Source organism: Megalobrama amblycephala, linkage group LG8 (genome assembly GCF_018812025.1).
Source record: "Megalobrama amblycephala isolate DHTTF-2021 linkage group LG8, ASM1881202v1, whole genome shotgun sequence".
NCBI lineage: Eukaryota > Metazoa > Chordata > Actinopteri > Cypriniformes > Xenocyprididae > Megalobrama > Megalobrama amblycephala.
In genome coordinates, this window is record NC_063051.1 from 494699 (window position 1) to 519721 (window position 25023).

Sequence of the window (25023 nt, forward strand, 5' to 3'; positions counted from 1 at the left end):
AAGATGGCAAAAATGATTCAGTTTCCTTTAGCCTTCTTCAGTTGCGCTGCTGCTTCAAGTCTAATATGTGACATTTATATTTGATTACAGTCCAGACATAAGACAGTGTGCCAATGGCTTTTGTTGCTTATCTGCTGGAGAGCGTAGTTGCAGTTTCATTTTACGTCAATGAATGCTTGTTGGTAAATTACCTGATATTGAATCTGGATCAGTGAATAAAGTAAATAAATCTCATTTAGGTGAGCAGGTAGAGACTGTTCTCATCATCGGCAGTTTTTATTAGTGTGACTAAAGCCGCTGTACACTGTCTGCATCATGTTCCTGGTTATTGTGCCTGTAACCGTGTGATAGCTGTGCCGTGTTGTGCAAAGTCCCATTTAACGCGACAATTCAGCAACTTTTTACTGTCTACTTTGTCTGTCCTGGAATTGTAATGACAGCACAGGGATGGTGACTGTTAAAACTGGATTTTTTGCTTTTTTTTTTATCTGTCGCTCATGAGCTTTGGTTTTGTTATGTCCGTCTGTTGCTGTTTTTCACTTTATAGCTCTTAAATGCACCTTTTTATATTGTTGCAATAATTTGTCACGTGCGTTAAACAGAGTCAGGAGCTCCATAGACTCGTTTCATCCCTGGCTTCGGGTGATTGTATGCCTTGATGGTGCTGTCTTGAGGTCAGGGTCAAGCTTGGGCAACTCGTGAATGAAGATGGATCTTTCATATCAGGTGGCTTATGTAAAATGTTTCAAAGAGGACCGATAAAAAATGTAAAGAGATTACAGATAAAAAGTGGTGAGAAGTTGCTGAATAGTCCTTTCACTTCATGCAATGCTTGATATTGATTCAAAAAAATCCAATACTATTGCATAAAAGGTAATATGACGGTAGAAGATGTTACAATGTGCAATGGGTTTTTAAATGTCGTAAACGCATGTGTGAAGCAGAATTACGGATGTGCTCTACCTAATTTGGGGTCGTATAAAAGGAATGATATTTCTTTCTTTCTTTGTAAGTTTCCCCAAATGATTGTTTGTACAACTTAAGTTCCATTTTTGTACAGAACATTATAAATGTAAACATTGTACATAGCGTGGCCCTGCATTTGCAACAACAATCATTTAAGAAAATACAATGTCATTAACAAATGTGGTTTGTAAGGAAGATGTTTGTTACCGATGGAGTCGCCCAGTACACGAGAACTGGCATGCTTCTTCGGATGTTCGTAATGACCACCAAGACATTGTCCATCTGTCATAATAAAACCACAACGTTCGTTAAGTGTGTTCTTTGTCTGTCCTATGTTTTCACTGCTGGGGTTAAAGTACACAGAGTATGTTTCAGATGTTTAATGTGCAATGCATTTCTAATTACTCAGAGTTAAATATATCAAATTAGTTTGGTATCCTGTAGAAAGTCATGGAGACACAAATGCCAAAGCTTCTAGAGGAGACAGGTGGGTAAACATACAAGATAGACAGAAAAGATATAATGAGCATGTACATCATGAATCCATTTTCCAAACCATGTTTTTTATCTGATCCTGAATCACTACGGTACACCTATAATAAGTGTTTATATTCGGACTATTTTAGACTGGGTCAGGTCTGCACCGCTGCAGAGTAACGTTAGCCCAGCATCTGCGTGACTCGTCATTGACATTAAAGGGATAGTTCACCCAAAAATTTAATTATCCCATGATTTATTTAACCTCAAGCCATCCTATGTATACGACTATCTTCTTTCAGATAAACACAATCGGAGATATATTTAAAAATGTCCTTATAGTCCTCCAAGGTTTATAATGGTAGTGAATGGGGGGCAAAAATAATGCATCCATCCATAATCAAAGTAATCCCTATGACTCCAGGGGGTTAATAAAGGCCTTCTGAACCGAAGCGATGCGTTTTTTTTTTTTTTTTTAAGAAAAATATCCATATTTAAAACTTTATAAATTCAGATAACCAGCGGACGACCATGCGCAGAATGTGCAAGTCGACTTGAACCAAATGAGTAGGCTAACCCATGACGCAATGTATGGCTCAGGATGTAGGAGTTTCATAAGCTTAGACGGCTCTCGCGGTTCAAACAAATAGGGCTGTGCAACAAATTTAAGCTCTTCTCTTATATCAAAATCCTCTGACATTTCTCTTTAAAAATTATTATTTTTGACATTTAATCCATGATTTTAAAGGTGCCGTAGAATGTCTTTTTAAAAGATGTAATATAAGTCTAAGGTGTCCCCTGAATGTGTCTGTGAAGTTTCAGCTCAAAATACCTCATAGATTTTTTTTTATGAATTTTTTTAACTGCCTATTTTGGGGCATCATTAAATATGAGCCGATTTAGGCTGCGGCCCCTTTAAATGCTCACGCTCCCCGCCCACGGAGCTCACGCTGGCCTTTAGCAGCATAAACAAAGTTCACACAGCTAATATAACCCTCAAAATGGATCTTTACAAAGTGTTCGTCATGCAGCATGTCTAATCGCGCAAGTATGGTATTTATTTGGATGTTTACATTTGATTCTGAATGAGTTTGGTTAATGGCTAATGCTACACTGTTGGAGAGATTTATAAAGAATGAAGTTGTGTTTATGAATTATACAGACCGCAAGTGTTTAAAAATGAAAATAACGACGGCTCTTGTCTCCGTGAATACAGTAAGAAACGTTGGTAACTTTAACCACATTTAACAGTACATTAGCAACATGCTAATGAAACATTTAGAAAGACAATTCACAAATATCACTAAAAATATCATGATATCATGGATCATGTCAGTTATTATTGCCCCATCTGCCATTTTTTGCTGTTGTCCTTGCTTGCTTACCTGATGATTCAGCTGTGCACATTCAGACGTCCTGCCCTTGTCTAATGCCTTGAACATGGGCTGGCATATGTAAATATTGGGGGCATACATATTAATGATCCCGACTGTTACGTAACAGTCAGTGTTATGTTGAGATTCGCCTGTTCTTCGGAGGTCTTTTAAACAAATGAGATTTATATAAGAAGGAGGAAACAATGGTGTTTGAGACTCACTGTATGTCATGTACTGAACTCTTGTTATTTAACTATGCCAATATAAATTCAATTTTTAATTCTAGGGCACCTTTAATCCATTACCTTGTGCATCAGGTCAAAGGATACTCTTCCGCCGCAAATCGACTTGCGCATTCTGCGTACGGTCGTCCACCGGAAGCTAGTTATTTGAATTCCTAAAGTTGTAAATATGGATATTTTTCTTACAAAAATGCATTGCTTTGCTTTAGAAGACCTTTATTATCCCACTGAAGTCGTATGGATTACTTTTATGGATAACTATCTCTCTAACAGAAAGAAGTAGCTCCGGCTATGTTCTTCTGCAAGACACATGCAGTTCATGAACCGGTCATCTCTTTCTCTTTGCTACTAGTTATAGCATGAAATAAACATAATAATCACGCAACTGACACACTGAAAACATGCTGACAGACAAGAAGGGCAGGAAACAATTGTCAGCTTTCAAATTCTGTCATTTTTATTCAAACAATACCGTTTTGGCGCTAATGTGCACGTAAACCGATCATCATCTTTACTACTAGTTATAGCACGAAATAAACATGAATCAGAGAGGGTATGGTGAAAGATACAGTACAACTTATTGACATATCATGTCTCAACCACAGAAAGAAAACAGTTTAAAAACAAAACAGCTTGTAAACAATGTCACCTGACATTATATTTACCTCAGGATTGGAAAGCCACTCTAGAAAAATTAACTACAGAGGAGCATTTTGCTAAATATATGCGCTATATTACATATTTATACTATTTTTACGCGAATATCATTTAAAAAAATAACATTTATTTTTTATCTTACGTTTTTTTGCTGAATTATGACCCTGATTTTGTAATTATAGGCTAAATACAAACTGTGGTGTTCTGTTGCTACAGTTACCTAACCATGAACAATGTTACTAAACATTTAAATGCTGTTGTCTTCATTATGTAATTTGTGTAATTAAATCAGTTCAGTATGTAGGCCTAGGCCTACTTTTCAAGACGCCCATCCCGCACGCTTCTTATCTGAAGTGTGACACTCCTGTGACTGTATATACAGCTGAAGTGACCGGGATGTTGAGAGCTCCGTTCACTCCCTCACTAGTCACTTGAAACTCTTGAGGGGAGGAGTTGACCAGCGCCACATGCCCTAGGATATAAATCTGGGGTGACCCATCTTCAGACTGAGCCGAAGGACTTACTAAGTCAGAGGGATCCCTGAAGCGGACAAGCATGCCGGCAAAACCAGCCCCGATAAAGAAGTCGGCTAAGGCCGCCAAGAAGGAGGAACCCGCACCGGCACCCGCACCCGAACCAGCGCCAGAGCCCGCCCCAGAACCCGCCCCCGCCGAACCAGCACCCGCTGAAGCTGCCCCTGCCGAAGCTGCACCCGCCGAAGCTGCTCCAGCGGAGGCCGCCCCAGCGGAGGCACCACCTGCTGAAGCTCCACCAGCGGAACCCGCACCTCCTGCTGCAGGTACTGAGTGCTTATGTGGACCCCAAACCTTTCCCATTGGTTCTTGAAATCAAATTGCAAAAGTGCAATTCTGTGGGTGGATCTCTCCAAGATAGTACTGTACATACATTTTCTTGTCATATTTCAGTCCAAAATTGTATGAAAAAACAAGAAAATTGTAATTTGCATATTTAAAATGACCATGAATGCAATTAAGAACAACAAATACTGCCATAAAGTACAATTTAAATATTAATTATTTGTCATTACGGTGGGAATTAAATATTTTCACATTAAAAAGTCTTAATGGTTGTAAAAATAGGTGTTGTTTTCTTTATGCAAAATATAAAATCTTACGTCTTAAATCGTGGAGATTTCTTGGTGAAATGTGACCCTGCTTTCTATGAGATCCACATTTGCAACAATAAATCCAAACAAACAAGCAGTATATTAACACAGATGCATGTCATGTAACAATTAACTCTTAATGCATGAGAACTCAATGCACATTACTGCTGGAGCCAAGAACTCTTGGTAGCTACTTGGAAAACGTCTGACTACAGCTGATGGTTTAAAAAAAACACCAGAGAGCATTTACACCTGTTAACCTCTCCTCACTTGAACACTATACTGATCAGACCAGCTGTTCGCCCTGACCTACTCGACGCCTTTTCTGCTACTTTACTGTACTTTAGAGTATGCTTTAAAATTTAAACCTAAAAAATGCAATAAAATTTCCCGTAGAGAAAATATTCAGTGATTATTACCATATTAATGATGTACCCTTTGATTTACATCCAACTCCAAAGTAATTAAGAGAATATATTGGCAATATATTATTTCAGAAACCTTCACACAAGCCCAGTTGCTCATTACTTTGTTCATAAACATGATAATCATGATTTACATGATAATCTGTGTGCTTTACTCTCTAACAAGAACAAAGCATGCTTTTCATCACCTGTGCAATTATTATTGTAACCTCAGCTATATCCGCTGAGGCCTTATAAGCCAGAGGTATTTAGAGCTTGTGGCTAACACAGACATCTCTATTTACAGTCCCACAGAGAGCTGATATAATAATAGTAGTAATAAATATTTAACCATGATGTTTTGATTAGTGAGCCCAGTCTTTTCCAGTAACAAGGTAAGTTAATGATCATGGGGAATTCTTCAGTGATTGTTGGTTTCAGAAATATTCTTTTGTATTAATATAATGATGTATGAAAGATATTAGACGTACACAGAATGGATGAATATAAATTCTATTCATTATTTACTTGTGTACAGCTATCATTAAATGACTTAATTTCTTATTATTTTATACTCTTGATTAAATATACTAAAATGTATTTGGAAACAGATAATGTGCACTATCCATTATCTGTGGATGCCTGTAATCTCAAAACGACCAAATATAGTTTGATGTATCGCTCTATGACTATTTGTATTCTGTGCATGCAAAACAAGCCTTAAATATTTGGTCCATTCTAACATTTTACTAACATTTAAAAATTATTTGCTGGCCACATCGCTGAAGGAGCCACTGCGACCAGCGCTGCACACGCTGCTGAGGCCCCGCTGATGCTAATAGCAGTGGTAAAACAAGTAAATTATTTAATGCACTGCAATTGCAGTCAAAACACCTGATGCTTCACAGTACTTAAAAAGTCAAAGTCAACATGAAAGACAAAGTGTTTGCAACCAGTTATATTCAATGTGAAATCAGCTTGATTTCATCATGTCAGTATTATGGAAGTTTGTTTCCGCCACTAAATAAAAAATAAAAAAGGCAATTACAACTTTTTTATCTCCCAATTCTGACTTTATATCTCGTAATTCTGACTTTATATCTCGCAATTCTGACTTTATATCTCGCAATTCTGACTTTATATCTCGCAATTCTGACTTTATAACTCGCAATTCTGACTTTATATCTCGCAATTCTGACTTTATAACTCGCAATTCTGACTTTATAACTCGCAATTCTGACTTTATATCTCGCAATTCTGACTTTATATCTCGCAATTCTGACTTTATATCTCGCAATTCTGACTTTATATCTCGCAATTCTGACTTTATATCTCGCAATTCTGACTTTATGTTTCGCAATTCTGACCTTATATCTCGCAATTCTGACTTTATAACTCGCAATTCTGACTTTATAACTCGCAATTCTGACTTTATAACTCGCAATTCTGACTTTATATCTCGCAATTCTGACTTTATATCTCGCAATTCTGACTTTATAACTCGCAATTCTGACTTTATAACTCGCAATTCTGACTTTATATCTCGCAATTCTGACTTTGTTTTGCAATTCTGACTTTATATCTCGCAATTCTGACTTTAATGCAATTCTGACTTTGTTTTGCAATCTGCTTTGATTTCGCAATGACTTTATATCTCGCAATTCTGACTTTATAACTCGCAATTCTGACTTTATATCTCGCAATTCTGACTTTATATCTCGCAATTCTGACTTTGTTTCGCAATTCTGACCTTATATCTCGCAATTCTGACTTTATAACTAAATTCTGACTTTATAACTCGCAATTCTGACTTTATATCTCGCAATTCTGACTTTGTTTCGCAATTCTGACTCTATATTTCGCAATTCTGACTTTATATCTCGCAATTCTGACTTTATATCTCACAATTCTGACTTTATAACTAAATTCTGACTTTATAACTAAATTCTGACTTTATATCTCGCAATTCTGACTTTATATCTCACAATTCTGATTTTATAACTAAATTCTGACTTTATAACTCGCAGTTGTGAGTTTATATCTCGCAATTCTGAGAAAAGTCATAATTGTGAGATATAAATTTGTAATTGCAAGAAAAAAGTCAGAATTGTGAGATAAAAAGTCGCAATTAACTATTTTATTTTTTATTTCATGGCAGAAACAAGCTTCCATACAGTCTTGATTTCATCATGTCAGTATTATGGAAGTTTGTTTCCGCCACTAAATAAAAAATAAAAAAGGCAATTACAACTTTTTTATCTCCCAATTCTGACTTTATATCTCGTAATTCGTACTTTATTCTGACTTTATATCTCGCAATTCTGACTTTTATATCTCGCAATTCTGACTTTATATCTCGCAATTCTGACTTTATAACTCGCAATTCTGACTTTATATCTCGCAATTCTGACTTTATAACTCGCAATTCTGACTTTATAACTCGCAATTCTGACTTTATATCTCGCAATTCTGACTTTGTTTTGCAATTCTGACTTTATATCTCGCAATTCTGACTTTATATCTCGCAATTCTGACTTTATATCTCGCAATTCTGACTTTATATCTCGCAATTCTGACTTTATGTTTCGCAATTCTGACCTTATATCTCGCAATTCTGACTTTATAACTCGCAATTCTGACTTTATAACTCGCAATTCTGACTTTATAACTCGCAATTCTGACTTTATATCTCGCAATTCTGACTTTATATCTCGCAATTCTGACTTTATAACTCGCAATTCTGACTTTATAACTCGCAATTCTGACTTTATATCTCGCAATTCTGACTTTGTTTTGCAATTCTGACTTTATATCTCGCAATTCTGACTTTATATCTCGCAATTCTGACTTTGTTTTGCAATTCTGACTTTATATCTCGCAATTCTGACTTTATATCTCGCAATTCTGACTTTATAACTCGCAATTCTGACTTTATATCTCGCAATTCTGACTTTATATCTCGCAATTCTGACTTTGTTTCGCAATTCTGACCTTATATCTCGCAATTCTGACTTTATAACTAAATTCTGACTTTATAACTCGCAATTCTGACTTTATATCTCGCAATTCTGACTTTGTTTCGCAATTCTGACTCTATATTTCGCAATTCTGACTTTATATCTCGCAATTCTGACTTTATATCTCACAATTCTGACTTTATAACTAAATTCTGACTTTATAACTAAATTCTGACTTTATATCTCGCAATTCTGACTTTATATCTCACAATTCTGATTTTATAACTAAATTCTGACTTTATAACTCGCAGTTGTGAGTTTATATCTCGCAATTCTGAGAAAAGTCATAATTGTGAGATATAAATTTGTAATTGCAAGAAAAAAGTCAGAATTGTGAGATAAAAAGTCGCAATTAACTATTTTATTTTTTATTTCATGGCAGAAACAAGCTTCCATACAGTATTGATTTCATGTTGACTTTAATTTTTCTAATGAAAACTTTTGGAATATGTTCAAATCTGACCTGAGCTATGATTCCATAATGTTTGACTAAACTAGTGCCTGAAGTTAAATGCTGCTTTTATTAATGTGCCCTGCCTATTTAACACCAGCTGATGCTGAAGCTGAAGCTCCACCTGCTGAGGAAGTCAAAGCATCCACACCCCCTCCGCCGGCAGGTAAACCCACGGGAATCTAAACCGCTTCAGATCACCGCCGTTCTACCCATACATTGTGCCATTTCCTGATGCTTCACAGTCCTGAAAAAGTCAAAGTCAACATGAAAGACAGTGTTTCCAACCAGTTATATTCAATGTGAAATCAGCTTGAACTTGAACTTGATTACATCATGTCAGTATTATGGAAGCTTGTTTCCGCCACTAAATAAAAAATAAAAAAGGCAATTACAACTTTTTTATCTCGCAATTCTGACTTTTCTTCTTGCAATTGCATGTTATAAAGTCAGAATTGCGAGATATAAACGCAATTCTGACTTTAGAAGACGCAATTGCAAGTTTATATCATGCATTTCTGACTTTATAACTTGCAAATTTGTAATTGTGAGAAAAAAGTCAGAATTGTGAGTCGCAATTAACTTTTTTATTTTTTATTTAATGGCAGAAACAAGCTTCCATACAGTATTGATTTCATGTTGAAATTTAAAATTGATTTTTCTATTAAAGATTTGCACCAAATTTGGAAACTGAAAACTTTTGGAATATGTTCAAATCTGACCTGAGCTATGATTCCATAATGTTTGACTAAACTAGTGCCTGAAGCTCTGTTAAATGCTGCTTTTATTAATGTGCCCTGCCTATTTAACACCAGCTGATGCTGAAGCTGAAGCTCCACCTGTTGAGGAAGTCAAAGCACCCACACCCCCTCCGCCGGCAGGTAAACCCACGGGGAATCTAAACCGCTTCAGATCACCGCCGTTCTACCCATACATTGTGCCATTTCCACTTGAAACATTAGATGGAGAGTCTGATTTTTCCAATTATTGAATGTCAATGTTTGCTCTCCAGAGCCCACCAGCGAGCCCCTCGAGCTCGGCGTCGAGGACGTCAATGACACTTCAGTCACGATCACATGGAGACCACCAGCCACCATTGGAAACTCTGGTCTGGATGGATACACTGTGGAAATCTGCAAGGAAGGAAGTAAGTCTGCAAATCAAAACAAATTCAGCCTTCTATTGAGCTAGGAAGGGATCAAGACACGTCTAAATCCAATGTTGCATAACACCCTTCCTACTAAAAAGTTGTTCTAGATCCTGTTTAGGCATCGACTTACTGGGCAGCAAGGCAGCTGCTTTCAGTTTCAGACAGCCAGTTTCTTCACTGGGGTAACAAAACCCTCAATGAGGATTAAGTGTAAAATCTAAAAGCCTTTTCATTTGATTACAGTGGCACTCCCATTGTGAAATGCCACCTCACAATACCATACCTTAAATTAAACAGTGCAATGTTCAAATGTTCATTAGCATTTTAGTGGCTGGTCAGACCTCTCAGTTGCACCTGTCCTCAATATGTCAACTGCAACATTTACACCCCGCCTAAGTTGTGTCCCTATATGGAGTGAGGCATTTCTGGAAGTGCCACACAGAAGTCTGTCTGCAAAACAGCATAGCTGTTGCAGTCATGTCAGTTGCACGTGTAAATTAAGTTAAATTTGCTCATACAGCAGTTAAAAGTGCAAATTAATTCTGAAAAAAGGGTATATACACTCACATATTGATTTCTTCAGGCACAGTGTGGGAAACATAAATTGATGCACTGCAAAATTCTTTATTCCAATATACATATTTTTAGTTAGACTTTTTCTAAAATAGTAATATTTTATATCAATTTTTAAATGATAATACTTACATTTTATTGAAACATCACCTTTACTGTGTGCAATTATTCAACAATCAATCTTAGATTTTTTTTTATTTGGATCTTTTAAATAATATTAAAAAATAATAATAATGCTTTTAATAATTTTATTTTAAAAAGGCATTTCTAAAATCTGTACCGTTAATAAACAATCAGTTTTTATGATTGTAAATGGGATGCAAACAAAATAAAAAATGTTTTAGAAGTATTGTTAATTATATATGGCCTTATCAAAAGCTTTACAATCAATGTGCAATTAATCAACAGTCAGTTTTATTAATGGGATGCAAATCTCAGATTAACACTTCCAATTGGATTAATTTTTCATTTTCATCTCTATCCTAGCTGGTGACTGGAAAGCAGCTAACGAGGAGCCTACTGTGTCCTGCCGTTATATCATTAAGAACCAGACCACTGGTGACCGCCTGAACATCAGGGTGGTGGCCATAAACCCTGGCGGCCGCAGCCCTCCTGCCACTCTGCCCGACGCTGTCCTGGTCAGAGAGGTTGTGGGTAAGTCAAGATTTTACTGGCCAGAATCAAGCTCTGAAAACAAAACTATACGATATATCAGCCACAATATCGGTATCGGACGATATATGTTCATTTTTAATGTTATCGTTATCGACCCAATAAGAAAATTTGGCTGAGATATATTAAGGTCGATAAAAAATGGATTATTTCCTTCAGCTGAGACACTTCAGATGAGCACTGTCCTCCATGATGGTTTTGAATTGCTTGAAATATGATTAAAATATGATTAAAAAGGAAAATACAGCGCAAATCTGTCATATAACATACATTAAATTATAATGAGAACATTATAATTGTTTGCTTGGGACATGGCTTTTAATGGTGAGACTTTTCTTTTTATAATAAGGCTCTCAAAAATTATATAAAAATGTGGATTTACATTTATCTGCCAATATATCAGTTATCGGCTTTCAAATATAAAGAATTATCGGTATAGGCCAAAATTTTCATATTGTTGCATCCCTGCTTTTAAACAAATTTAATGCATTCCTGCTGAATATAATACTATAAATAGTTCTTTAGAAAAAAATTTCACTGACCCCAAACTTTTGAATGATGGTATATCTAAGGAGGGGCATAACAGGTTGATAGTGTTGATGCTTCCGACCTCATCCTCTTCCATTTATTTTAGCTGTACAAAAACTTTTGTTATGCAGTTTGATATTGCATATCAGTTCATTTTAATGTATTATCGTAATCATAAACACACTGGTTTGCATTGCAAATTATTTTACCATTAACAGCATTTTGTTTTTCTTCCCATTATTTACCTATAGCAGCAAATGAATTGGAAGTCTCAGCACATTCACAGAAAATAGCTTACTTCTGTTTTGAAAAATTAGGATTACTAAGATAATTGCATTACTAACATGACATGAATTAATATTCAAGTGGCAAGCTGAAAAAAACTCTCACTTTTCAGATCGTTTTCACCCCTGCATCCAAGCCAGTTTTCTTTGGACGTAATTACTGTAAATGTTGGAACATAGAGTTACCCTGCTTTTGCCTGCACATGTAGCTGCTCTAAAGATCGGGGGCCGGTCTCCGGTCTCAAGTATCCTAGACCTCAGAGCTATCTAGAGAGGTGAAATTGGTACCATGTCAAGCAAACCTCTCATGCTGTTCTTCAGGGCCCCCTAATTGGCTCTGAGTGGTTGCCAGTTGTGAAAAAATAAATCTACCTGACAAGCGTCTGGCTTTAGCGTGAAGAGGTGTTGCCTTACAAACTTCAGGCAAAGATCAGTGTCAGAAACGCCATGTTTGATCTACAATGTAGAGTTATCTGTTGCTGTGACATATCATAAACGGCACAAAAATCTTTGTTGTTGCATAGCTTTAGTAGTACTTTTTTTAAGTAGCTTTCAACATATGAAATATCAAACATTGTGAAGCAACATGAGGCAGTTACATTTGAAGTACTCTACATTTGACCGCATTATCGCAGCCGTTGCGCAAACCAGTTTTGTGTACGAATGCTTGTCATTTTACATACTCCAAGAGTGTCCAGCGTCTAAAGAAAGAAATCATAAATGTAGAATGGAAAGTCAAGCAGGATTGGAATGTAACTTGAATCCGGTGTACGTAAAAGAGGGGGAGGGAAATTTTGGCAGATCTCCGGTTAAAGGTCTTCATGCGCCGAAGCATGTCATGAAATGTCTTTTCCAATGAAAAATATCATTAGAAAATAGTTAGTTGGTAAGTGCTGTGCATTAACACGGATTATGTGGAGAAGGTTTTACATTTACAAAGCCATTGACAGCTAGCCGCCTGGACCAGTGTCAAGCTACTTCCTTTAAGAGCGATGGCGACAAGTGTGAATGGTTCAAGTCGGAGGGTGGGATACATTCCCAAATGTTCTCGCGCCACATAAGGAGTCAAGTGGCATCTAAGGTTACTCCATGAGACTTTTTAACTCGCTAGAGATGCTATGTTTATTTAGAGGCATGCTGTAGCTTGAAAGAGTTAGACTTCAAGGAGTTTTCCAGAAACGAATGCACCATTTTATATGCTGACTAAAAGGCAGAAATGCATTACGTGCATGCAAAAACAATTCTTCTTTTTTGTAGCATTGAAGGTGCTTTGTTAAACAGCGATGATTCTGAGATGTAGCCTTTAGTATTATTTGTAATTCAGCAGTTTTAATGTAACTAAAGCTCTCCATCATAAGTTATTAGTGGCAGGCGTGTAACAGGACTGATCTATTTAAAGCCGTGATGAGTCCAACAGAATCACCGTTAGCTCAAAGTGTATCTTGTAGGTGTAATTGACACCTCATAATGTTTTTAGACTTTGATTTCCTTCTGTTTTACATGTGTGCGACTGCATATGGTTTTGCAAAAGATTTTGGTAGTTTTTGCTGCAGACTGTTCAAGAAACACGAGATGAAACAGGCTGACCACAGCTAAGGATGAAATTACAGTTAGCTTGCACTCCAGGTCATGTTAAGGTTAGCTTAGTCAGTTTTCTGGTTCACTAAATAGTGAAATAAGCAGTGAAATAATATTTCCTTACCTAAAACCTAGGATTTCTCCTCAGTTTTGTCGACTGAGATTAAAAATAAAAAGTGAGTTTGTTTTTATAATTCAATAAAGTAAGAGCATGTATTTCTTTATAAAAAATTGTTCTGTCTTTGCACAATTAGGAATGTGCACAAGTTAGATGTAGTTATAAAATCTCAAGTAATCATATTAATATGTACCGTTTTTTTCTCCCTTCAGATCGCCCCAAAATCCGTCTGCCACGTTTCCTGAGGCAGCGCTATGTGAAAAATGTTGGAGAGAAGATCAACCTTGTTATTCCCTTCAGTGTATGTAATCTCTTAGTGTTAGGTTCACTGAAAATGCATGGTGATAACTCTTTTGAAGGTAGCTAAATTTAACATTAGCTAAAGCCTGTTTATTTGTAGAACAGAAAAAATAAGTGTACTTCTTTAAAGCATGACAAAAGATTATTAAAACATAATTACTTTACTTAAAGCCTTTTAGTATTTTAATGCATTAATTATGCACCATATAATGCATTGCATGGTCTCATGAATTGCTATTACCACAGTTATAATCCAGTTTAATACTCCTATTATAATGCATTAAAACACTTGACAAACAACCAATTTCAGATGTAATAATGCAGTTTAACTTTGGTTACAATTATTTATGAAAAAAATATAATGCATTATAGCATACATTATGAACACTTTTATAATGCATTGTACATGAGGGCTTTAAATAAATTGTTACCAAAAGTTTAATCTGACATTATTACAAAGTGCACATTTAAAAAGTGTTCAGAAACTCTCTTAGGCCGTGTTTCCATCACCTGGTATTAAGATTTTGGTCGATCGGATCACAAGTGGATGAGGCTAAATACGGGTGTAAATGGGGTGTAAAATGCTTTGAGCTTCATTGCTTTCAACCACTTCCAGAGATAGTCGAAAACGCATTCGACCTGATTGCTTTCGTAGTGTAAAACGTTCATGTGGTTACACAGCCACTAAAGACCGCCTACTCTACGCCTACTGACCTAATGCATAAACATTATGGAAAGCGCGATAGCCAGATGGGATTTAAACTTTGTTGGCTGAAGACCCAAGTTTGGTCTGAACACGAAAAATGTACCAAGTACAATGTTCTCTCACTATTCCTGATTTCTAACACACACTCACCGCCGGTCTTGTGTCTGTCAGAGCAGAAGCGAAAGTCGATGCTCTCCGTATGATTTTCCGTCATCTCTGTGCACGTTCATATGTAAATTGCACGAGCTTATTTAGTCCATTAGATCAAAAGATCTGAAAAAGTCCATATATTGACCCGCCCATAGACCCTCTTCTCGAAGAAATCAGGAAAGAAGTGATTTAAAGTGGACAAAAGAGACGGATTAAAACACCAGGTTTTAACGGTTATGTGTCTCCCTCGTCCACTTGTGATCCGATCGACCAAAACGGGTGGAAACAGGGCTTTAAAGTACACTAAATTGGCTTTTTATTTCATTGATATTATATTATTCACAAGCAGAAGCACACAGTATTCTCCATCTGATTTTCAGAGAGGAAGAAGACCAATCAGTCAATTCTGAGTCAGATTTGAATGAATATATTTTGTCAATTTTAGGCATACATTAGCAATTTAAGTTATTAATTCAGAGCTATTCTTGTCTTATTTTCTAACCTGCAGGGCAAACCACAACCTGTTGTGTCATGGACAAAGGATGGCCAGCCTATTGATACTAAAAAGGTGAATATCCGCAACAGCGACAAGGACAGCATCTTCTTCATCCGTGCCGCAGAGAGAGTCGACTCCGGCGTGTATGAGATGTGTGTGAAAGTGGACAGCTTTGAGGACAAAGCCCAGTTAACTCTGCAGATTGTTGGTAAGTGTTGTAAAAGATCATACACGTCATGGACCACGGTGCATCCTAGTTGCTGGAGTTTTTTCAACAATTTTCTTGTCGACCTGTTCACCAGAGTTGCCTGGACCTCCAGCCAGCATCAAGATCGTGGACACCTGGGGTTTCAATGTTGCTCTGGAGTGGACCGAACCCAAGGATAACGGAAACACAACAATCACCGGATACACCATCCAGAAGGCTGACAAAAAGACAGGGGTACAAGCTTTTTCAACAATTACTACACACCATGGTATTAAGTTTTCGGACATGGTCCATTGCAATAGCATTATTTTTGGACATGGTACCACACTGTCTGTAGTCGTGTCTGAAGTTTACTGACCTAAGCTGCTGTCTCCACAGGACTGGTTCACAGTACTGGAGCATTATCACAGAATGAATGCCACTATTTCAGACCTGATCATGGGTAACACCTACATCTTCAGGGCCTTTACTGAGAACAAGTGTGGAATCAGCGAACAGGCCACCGTTACAAAGACCTCAGCCACAATCCAGAAGACAGGTGAATCAGCTTTTCTGCATTTCCTGTATTTGACATTTGCTCAGCATCACAATTCGTCTAAATGTTTCCCGGTATGATCGTGATTTTATACTGTAAAAATGCTACGGTAAAAAAAACTGTTAATTGGTAAACAGAAAGTATCCATACTATATACAGTGAATAACTGCAATAGATCTAACTGTACATTTATTGTAATTATACAGTAAAATACTGTTAAATTTACAATTTTTGGAAGTGAAAAAGAACAAGTCATTATATAATTTACAGTGAAAACTTCACATTTGATGCGTTTTCGTTGAAATAACTATGTTTCTTCTTAGTTTTTTCTAATCAGTTATGCACATTAGGGTTTTATGTCACATCTAATGTTGTTAAATTAATGTTTATGGCATTTTTTAATGTTAAGTGTTTCTATATATTAGTATTGTGGAAAAGCTGCCTGTGATGAGCTTTGATTCATCATGTGACTTTGTCATCACCACCTCTTATTGGTGCTTGTCAGTGTATTACAAAGGTACAAAACAGATATTAGTACTTCAATAGGCTAGTCAATTAACATTATATCAGTTAATGAAATATGTTTTTTTACAGTAAATTTAAGCTAAATTCGTTGATACCGTATTTTAAATACACAGTAAATTTAATCTGTATATCATCATATTTTTATCTTAAAATATAACCTAAATACTTCAGATCCATGTATTATTGTATTTGTATATTAATTGTAGATTAATGCAAAAGTGGGTCAAATAAATAACCCAACAACCTCCAAAACAAGACCAGTCTTGTGCATATCTAGATCTTTGTATGTACAACAAAACGTCACAGGCACATCATGCACTTCCTGCTTTCTTGCAATCTAGAAATCTTGTAAAATCAGCTTCCTTCACAGCATCTGCAGCTCTGTTCATGTGGAGTGTCATATTTGCAGCATGATATCTGGTTTAGATGTGCGTCATGAAAGTGACGTGGCATCCGGTCTCATGCAGTCTTATTTTAGTGTTATTTATATGCTATTGCAGTCTTTTATTTTTTGAGTTTACATTTAAATTTCTTTGAATATTTCTATTTAGGTTTAATTTATTTTTATTTCAGTTTTGTGTTTAAGTAGTAAAATATTAATTTTAGTGTTTCAACTAGTTGCCAAGTCTTTTCATCATATATTTATATTTTATTTCAGCTTTATTTCAATTAATAATGTTTTTAATACTTTTAGTTATCAGTAATAACCTTAGTCTTGTCATTTGACATATATGCATTTGTTAGATGCTTTTATTCAAAGTAACTTTCATTGCATTCCATTTACATAAATATTTATCAGTTCTTGCATTCCCTGGGAATTGAACCCATGACCTCGGCATTGTTGGCGCCATGCTCTACTGTTCGAGTTGCAGGAATGCATTTGCCATGCAGTTAACCAATGGCTATTCTTTCTTCACTGATCTTCATGATGTGTTTTAGGCATCGACTACAAGCCTCCACAGTACAAGGAACACGACTTCAGCGAGGCACCCAAATTCACCACCGCCTTGGCAGACCGCAGCACTACTGTCGGCTATAACGCCAAGCTGCTTTGCTCCGTTAGGGGATTCCCTAAGGTACATGGTTTTTCAAGCATCCATAATAGTTTGCGAACCATCATTATTTCTGCTATAGCGACTGATGGCTAGTTGCACAGAAATTACACACTTTACCTTTCACCTAAGAGTTTGATGTAGATATCGTGTGAAAAGACATATCAGCAAAAAAAAGTGCTTCGGTGCTGGTTAAACTAAAATAAGTCTTGAGATGTTTCAGGTAGAGTATTTTTAATCTAAATTAATTGAACTTTAATGCACATGCTTCACATGCCGAAGATGTGCATGCATTGTGTACTGTGTAAATGTATGCATTTATCCATGGTTATTTTTTTTAAGCTGCATGCAACTGGCAAAGTTTAAAACTCTTGTTTTAGTGTAGTAGTTGATTGACAGGTGAGTGGTACTCTACAAATGCAATATGGTCACATGCATTTCTGACTACCTCTGAATGTAATGTGAGAGATTGGATCACAAAACTGGGATCAGATCACCTGAATCACTCCAGGTGTTAACAACCTCCTATATCATTGTAATCATTATGAGCACAGAGCAGGCTCGTGTAATTCATTAATGTGTTAAATTATTCTAAAGATTGTGCTGATGTTTGTTTTGTAATGAAGTCTGTTCCATAATCAACACTTAATCCATCAAGAGCTATTCAACAGTTCAGATTTGAGTGAGTGACCACTGAAGTGTAGGAATCCGCCTCTAACATACCACCGGAGATAGTGCAACTCCTGGTGGGAAAGATAACTAGACGAGGGACAGCATGAGTTGGATAAGTGGGATTCCTAGTGGGATCGCTATGACGGGATGAGCTTCCAAACACTGATATGTGGAGGCCATGAAAGTGAAAGTGCATAGCATTGATCAGCATCCAAAATTAAAACTCACCATGCGCCAAATGCAAGTAAAAATGGCTTTGGTGAATAAATTAAACACCCAGTGGCTAGTAACTTACAGTAGGAAGGAAAAGAAACATAATAATTCAAGTCTTATTGTTATGTAACTTTTAGCTCCATGAAAATGTACAATTTGAAATTTATCTGGGTTTTTATTGTCTATACATGTATGGAATAGTTTTGCATTAAGACACCAAAACACAAAAATGTTCTCAATCTCAAAAATAATGGTTTCAAAAGGAGGTTTTCACAGTGATTCGATCGAGCAACCATTTTTAGTTCTCAAAAGAACCTTTCAGTGAACAGTTCTTAAAGGATTAGTTCACTTCAGAATTCAAATTTCCTGGTAATTTACTCACCCCCATGTCATCCATGATGTTTATGTCCTTCTTTCTTCAGTCGAAAAGAAATTAAGGTTTTTGAGGAAAACATTCCAGGATTTTCTCCTTATAGTGGACTTCAACAGTTACCAACGGGTTGAAGGTCCAAATGTCAGTTTCAGTGCAGCTTCAAAGAGCTCAACATGATCCCAGACGAGGAATAAGAGTCTTATCTAGAGAAACCATCAGTCATTTTCTAAAAATGTATGTACTTTTTAACCACAAATGCTCATCTTGCACTGCTCTGCGATGCTCCACGCATTTCATAATCATGTTGGAAAGGTCACGGAAGTACGAACGGAAGTACCGAGCAAGTGTTTACAAAGCGGACATGCAAAGACTAAGTCAAACGCCCTTTACAAAAAAAGGTAAAACAATGATGTCGGACAATTTTGAAGTTGGAGGAGAAAATGAGATGGAGTTTTTCATACTTCCGCCTACATCACGCGTGACCTTTCCAACGTGATTACGTAATGTGTGGCACATCACAGAGCTAGTGCAAGACGAGTATTTGTGGTTAAAAAGAAAATGACAGATCGTTTCACAAGATAAGACCCCTATACCACGTCTGGGATCAGGTAGAAGCTGCAATTTGGACATTCAACCTGTTGAACCCCAGTGAAGAAAAATCCTGGAATGTTTTCCTCAAACACCTTAATTTCTTTCCGACTGAAGAAAGAAAGACATAAACATCTTGGATGACATGGGGGTGAGTAAATTACCAGGAAATTTTAATTCTGAAGTCAACTAATCCTTTAAAAGAACCATTTTTGCCTTAGTGTGAAGATTTGAATAATCTAAAGAACATTTTTCCGCTGTAAAGAACATTTTGTGGAATGGAAAGGTTCTATGGATATTAAAGGTTCTTCATGGAAACATCAATGCCAATAACAAACCTTAATTTTTAAGAGCCAGCATGGCTAAAAGTTCATTTTTGCACCTTAGTAGCAGTATGTGAGAACCGGCTTGGTCACCGTGATTTTGCCAAGTAAGACACGTTCCTGGATCAACATCAGATTTGAGGGACAAGTTTACTGTTTATGTCAAGTTTAGGCTTGCAACCAGGGTTAGGTGCTTCTACATCAATGTTATTCACCTCTACATCTTTCCCCTCTAATTTTAGGGATAAATTATGGGTAGGATTAGGTTTAGGGGTAGGAATAGGGTTAAGACTAAATTTTCAGACTGAAATGTTGTTCCAGGATCAACAAAAACATGTCTTACTTGGCAAAATCACGGTGACCAAAATGGCTCATTGCAGTATCTCATGTTTTCTTGGCATGTTTTCTCCAACTTCTTTGCAGCCCAAGATCGAGTGGATGAAGAATCAGATGATTATTGGTGACGACCCCAAGTACAGGCAAATCAACAACCAGGGCATCTGCTCCCTAGAGATCCGCAAGCCCGGCAACTTTGACGGTGGCGTCTACACCTGCAGGGCCAAGAACCCACTCGGGGAGGCCTTGGTTAGCTGCAAACTGGAGGTTAAACGTAAGTAACTATAGTAGACTGAACTCAAGCGTGTTTTTAGGAGTCTGCAATGCGCCTTTAGTATTTTTGATCATGGAAAAAAATATTTCGGGTCATTATGAGTTTGTGATAGATTCAGTCTTGATTGATTTTATTTATTTGCCAAATAGAGGAGGTTTTGCTGACTGCACTGAGACTTTAAGACTTTAGAAAAGGCATGAAAATTCTATAGAGACTAAAGGCTTTATCTAATTATGCTCAGCTCCATAATATTTCATGGGCTTGACTTATTCTTTATGAGTGCAGTGTCTGTGAAATCACTTTCTATACAGGAATGGAAAAGTTGTGGCATTTCATTGGTCTAAAAAGGCTGAATTAAATTATTGTTCATTAGCTGACATGAATCCAAGGATTTAAATATTCAAAAGGATTGCAATATATTGCACAGATGGTCAAGAAAAGGAGAATGTAAATCACATGTTCCTTGTAAGAGTAGGTTTAGTCAAGGCCACATTTAGAGTGATTTAAAATCACGATTAACTGTTTGACTGATGCATTTATGATGCATATCATGTGGATTCATGGAATGATATGAAACAATGTGATGATAAAAATCTAAAGAGTTTATATTTAGCATGGAAATGCAAGCAGTGTAAGATGAACATGCAAAATGCATGTTGCTGTTAATCGGATGATACAGTAATGATAGTCAGATGATCTTCAGGGTGTTATAAACAGGCTTGTATGATTGGGATCAAATGGAGCATCACTTTATGGACGTGTAATATCAGTGTAATCCAACTTAAGCTATGTTTATACAAATGCTTAACCTGATCTGGGAGTCTTTACTGGGCTGGACAGGTTTATTGTTATTGTAAAATGATTTACAGCCTTTTGAAAGGAAAGTAAATGAACATGTCAAACAGAACAAGAGTCTCTACATGTCTGAGCTAAAGCTCTAGTGTCACTGGTGGTTAACATGAATGTTTGTTTGGGTGATAAATGCTGTTTTGAAAGCCAGCAGACCGAACGGCATTCTGGTTTTCTTTCCCAACAGAGCCTGTGATTGCTGATGCCGATAAGAAATAAATTCAACACCCGCATTCATACAGGTCAGTGTCTATTTTTAGATGTGTTCATGGGGTGTAAAGTACCAGAGGAATTTTACTTCACAAGTATTACACTACAAAACGCTGCGTTCAAAAATAAGACTTTTATTCAGGAAGGATGCATTTAATTTTTCAAAAGTGACAGTAAAGACATAATGTTACAAAAGATTTCTAGGCAAATAACTGATGTTATTTTTGAACAGCAGTTTTCCAACATGGATAATAATCAGAAATGTTTTTTGAGCAGCAAATCATCATATTAAAATGATTTCTGAAGGATCATGTGACACTGAAGGCTGGAGTAATGATGCTGAAAATTCAGCTTTGATCACAGGAATAAATTACATTTTAAAATATATTCACATAGAAAACAGTTATTTTATATTGTAATAATATTTCACAGTTTTTCCATATTTCACAGCCCATCATAATTTTCCCACTCAAGTATGTTTTGGGACTTAAATTTTCTGATTTTGGGTACATTTTTAATATGATACCCTCATTTAAATTTTTATCAAATATCAAAATGAAAGATTTTATGTAGGTGATTTTGAAATGTTGTCAGAAGTTTTTTTTTTTTTTTTTTTTGAACAATCTACCACAGCTTTGAGAATGTGCACCAATTTAAAGTTTTTGCTTTGGTGAGGGAGATTTGCAGTGCCAAAAAGCTATTTGGTTATCCATCTATTTGGGTCTTGACAAGACATCTGTCCCCTGCATGCCCTGACCTTACATGGGGGACACTAAACTTGGAGATTGCGTCCCCTGCTGCTGGAGGTGTCCGAGTGGCAATTCCCCATAAATTAAACTCGTAATGACTCTATACGTGTACTGCAGGAGAGACTAAATTACATCCCCCTGACTCGGCACCAGACTATCAGACATCTACTGCTAGATCTCGTCCCAGAAACACACTGTAAAACAGAGTTTGTGTTGCTTGGAGTGTTAGAGCTATTTTCAGGCTGTCCTGACACCTGTTCCTTGTTCTTCCTCTCTGCATGCACTCTAGTCCCAAATAAGGAGCAGAAAAATGTGGGATCCCTCTCAAAAGGTGAGAACTAGTGCTAGAATGTTCCAGCTCTAACATCACTTCTGATAAGCAACGTTCAAAGCTATTATACAAAGTATATGCAGCAACTGCATATCAGTTGAATTCTGTATTAATGCAGCAAGTTTCTACACTCTTTGTTGGTGGAAGAATTCTTTATTCTACTTATTATTTATTTATTATATAAATAGTAATAAAAAAGATACAAATTTGACTCATTTGACTGTTCATTCATTCCTTCATTTATTATTTATTTATTTTATTTTTGTCCCATTTTAAGGCTCATTCACACATCAACGATAGCTATATTTGCGTCCACACCAATGAATGATAACGGTCTGTTTATTCTAAGCTCACACAGACTGTCCTCCAAAAAAAACACCCTATAGGTCGTTTTTTAAGCACCATATTACGACCTATATTTACGTTTTGAAGTCATGCGCCCTCTAGTGGGCGTAAAAATAATGACAGTGTCGTGTTACGTCTGTCGTCATGCGATGACGTATGACTGTCATTACCAATCAAAATGCGTGTTCATTTAAATGCAGAGTATGGACTTTTTACACCATTTCTCCTATTTCCATTTACCAAAACTAATTTTTATTAATGACTACAACCACCCCACCCCTAAACCTAACCTTAGTGATTTATAGTGCATATGCACTTTATGAGCACATGTGTTCCCTGGGATCGAACCCACGATCGCATGATCACATGATTGCATATTGTTATTGCAATGCTCTACCAGTTGAGCAACCCGAAATATGACGTAGATAAAAGGGAACAATGCATTAAAATGAAAGTGTCCTGTTGTCAATAGGGGCGCAACTTTAGTAAACACTCCTATGAGTCGTATTTCAGAGAAGTGACAAACGACCTATATGGTCATATTGGTTGGAGAACATGTTGGGTTTTAAAGTGTGTATAACATGTTTTTGCTCTTCTTGTTGCATTTACATGGCTTTAACCAGCAGATGTCCTCAGCAGGCTATGTTTCGAGTGAATAGCTAGTGTAATCGATCTAATCTAACAGTCCTTTTTCTTTAAAGTATCCTTGATAAGGGGGTTTGACTTGTCAAACAGTGGTGGATTTTTCTGAACCTTGGCGATTAACTTCTCCACAATGTTGTCCACCATTTTAAATGCACAAGCCCTTAAATTAAAATGGATTCTGATTGGCTGTCAGTGTTTTATCGGTCAACAGCTGGAAAAAAATCATTCTGAAAGTGAACGATATCATTTCTCTATATCGTTATCATTATAGCTGTGGTGTGGACAGTGCTATTTTTGTATATTTAGAACTATTTTTAGAACTATATCCTTATTGGGTCCCACTTTATATTAAGTGGCCTTAACTACTATGTACTTACATTTAAATTAATCATTTGATACAATGCACTTATTGTGTACATACATGTTTTTACATTGTACTTATATATGAAAAACACCTGCATGTAATTACATCTGTAATTATTTTCTGTAATTACATTTGTTGACCCATCCCTTACACCTTACCCCTACCCTTAAACCTACCCATTCCACCAAAGCTTCCCCCAACCTTACCCATATCCCACCTCAATAGCAGCAAAAGTGTTTTGCAATTCAATATGAACCCAATAAGTACATTGTACTTATTTTTTGATGTAAGTACATAGTAGTTAAGGCCACTTAATATAAAGTGGGACCCTTTATTGTTATCTTTATAGTTATGGTTCTTGGTGTGAACAGGCCTTAAGACTGCAAATAGATTGATCAGAATACACACTCATTCTAATAAATAATATAGTTCATTCACAATTTTACTGTTTTCAAATAACTTGGTGCATTAATATAGAGTTCATCTGAAATCATTTTAAAAAAGTGATCAAAAGTGCTATTATTCTCGCCATATATAATTACTAATTTTACTCTTTCTTTCACATTTGCAGGATTGTGAAGACGTCTTTTGCTGATAAGAAAAAAATCATGTACATATGAAATAAAAAAAATATAAAAATAGACATTTTCCTTTTTTCATAATTTAGTGCTTTGCCTCACAATTATGAAAAAGTACATATATTTATTATTTAGACATTTACATCAGCAGCTACCTGTGACATGTAATGATTCTTGTCTGTGTATCGCCACACATACTCGTCCCTGACTGTGTCCGGTGATGTAACTCGGATCAAGTCCCATCCGGACCAACAGGAGTGTTTGTTCAATTAAATCAGTCTTTCACCCACATGATGTCTTTTGTCGTTTGTCAGCGCACAGAATGTAACATTTACAGGAACGTTCCAGGTTCAATACAAGATTCAGCAGGCTGAGTGACCCTGAACACTGTCTACAGCAGAGCCATGGAACACATTCATTTGTATGGAAATTATTTCTTACTGTGACGCAAACTTTGTGAACAGACACCTTCCCAACCAGGAGAAACTCAGCTGAGAGCGGATGGGTTACTGAAGGTCACACACACACACACACACACACACACACAAAGATAAATGTGTCTGTGAGAATGCAAAGACTTTC

At 36.5% G+C, this 25023-nt stretch overlaps 1 protein-coding gene across 3 annotated transcripts; it reads left to right on the top strand.

Moving 5' to 3' along the window:
- The first annotated feature begins 4209 nt into the window (after positions 1 to 4209).
- On the top strand, positions 4210 to 24730 carry mybphb (myosin binding protein Hb). 3 transcript variants are annotated; one of them, XM_048198570.1, is made up of 14 exons: positions 4210 to 4517; positions 8817 to 8882; positions 9532 to 9597; positions 9729 to 9863; positions 10926 to 11093; positions 13832 to 13920; positions 15284 to 15479; positions 15574 to 15713; positions 15858 to 16017; positions 17479 to 17615; positions 20184 to 20370; positions 21407 to 21461; positions 22468 to 22509; positions 24435 to 24730. In XM_048198570.1, the coding sequence occupies exons 1-12, from the start codon at positions 4274 to 4276 to the stop codon at positions 21436 to 21438; spliced, it is 1620 nt and encodes a 539-aa protein (XP_048054527.1). In that variant the 5' UTR covers positions 4210 to 4273; the 3' UTR covers positions 21439 to 21461; positions 22468 to 22509; positions 24435 to 24730. The 3 variants fall into 3 exon arrangements, with proteins under 3 accessions (XP_048054527.1, XP_048054528.1, XP_048054529.1); XM_048198571.1 differs by lacking the exon at positions 8817 to 8882; XM_048198572.1 differs by lacking the exons at positions 8817 to 8882; positions 9532 to 9597 and having other exon boundaries at positions 4211 to 4517.
- Positions 24731 to 25023: the final 293 nt, after the last annotated feature.

Excerpts from the sequence above, each read along its gene's own strand:
- mybphb (XM_048198570.1), top strand. The coding sequence starts at position 4,274 with ATGCCGGCAAAACCAGCCCCGATAAAGAAGTCGGCTAAGGCCGCCAAG. Across the intron at positions 8,883-9,531 it reads CACACCCCCTCCGCCGGCAG|CTGATGCTGAAGCTGAAGCT; the intron begins GTAAACCCACGG and ends ATTTAACACCAG. Across the intron at positions 16,018-17,478 it reads AGCCACAATCCAGAAGACAG|GCATCGACTACAAGCCTCCA; the intron begins GTGAATCAGCTT and ends GATGTGTTTTAG.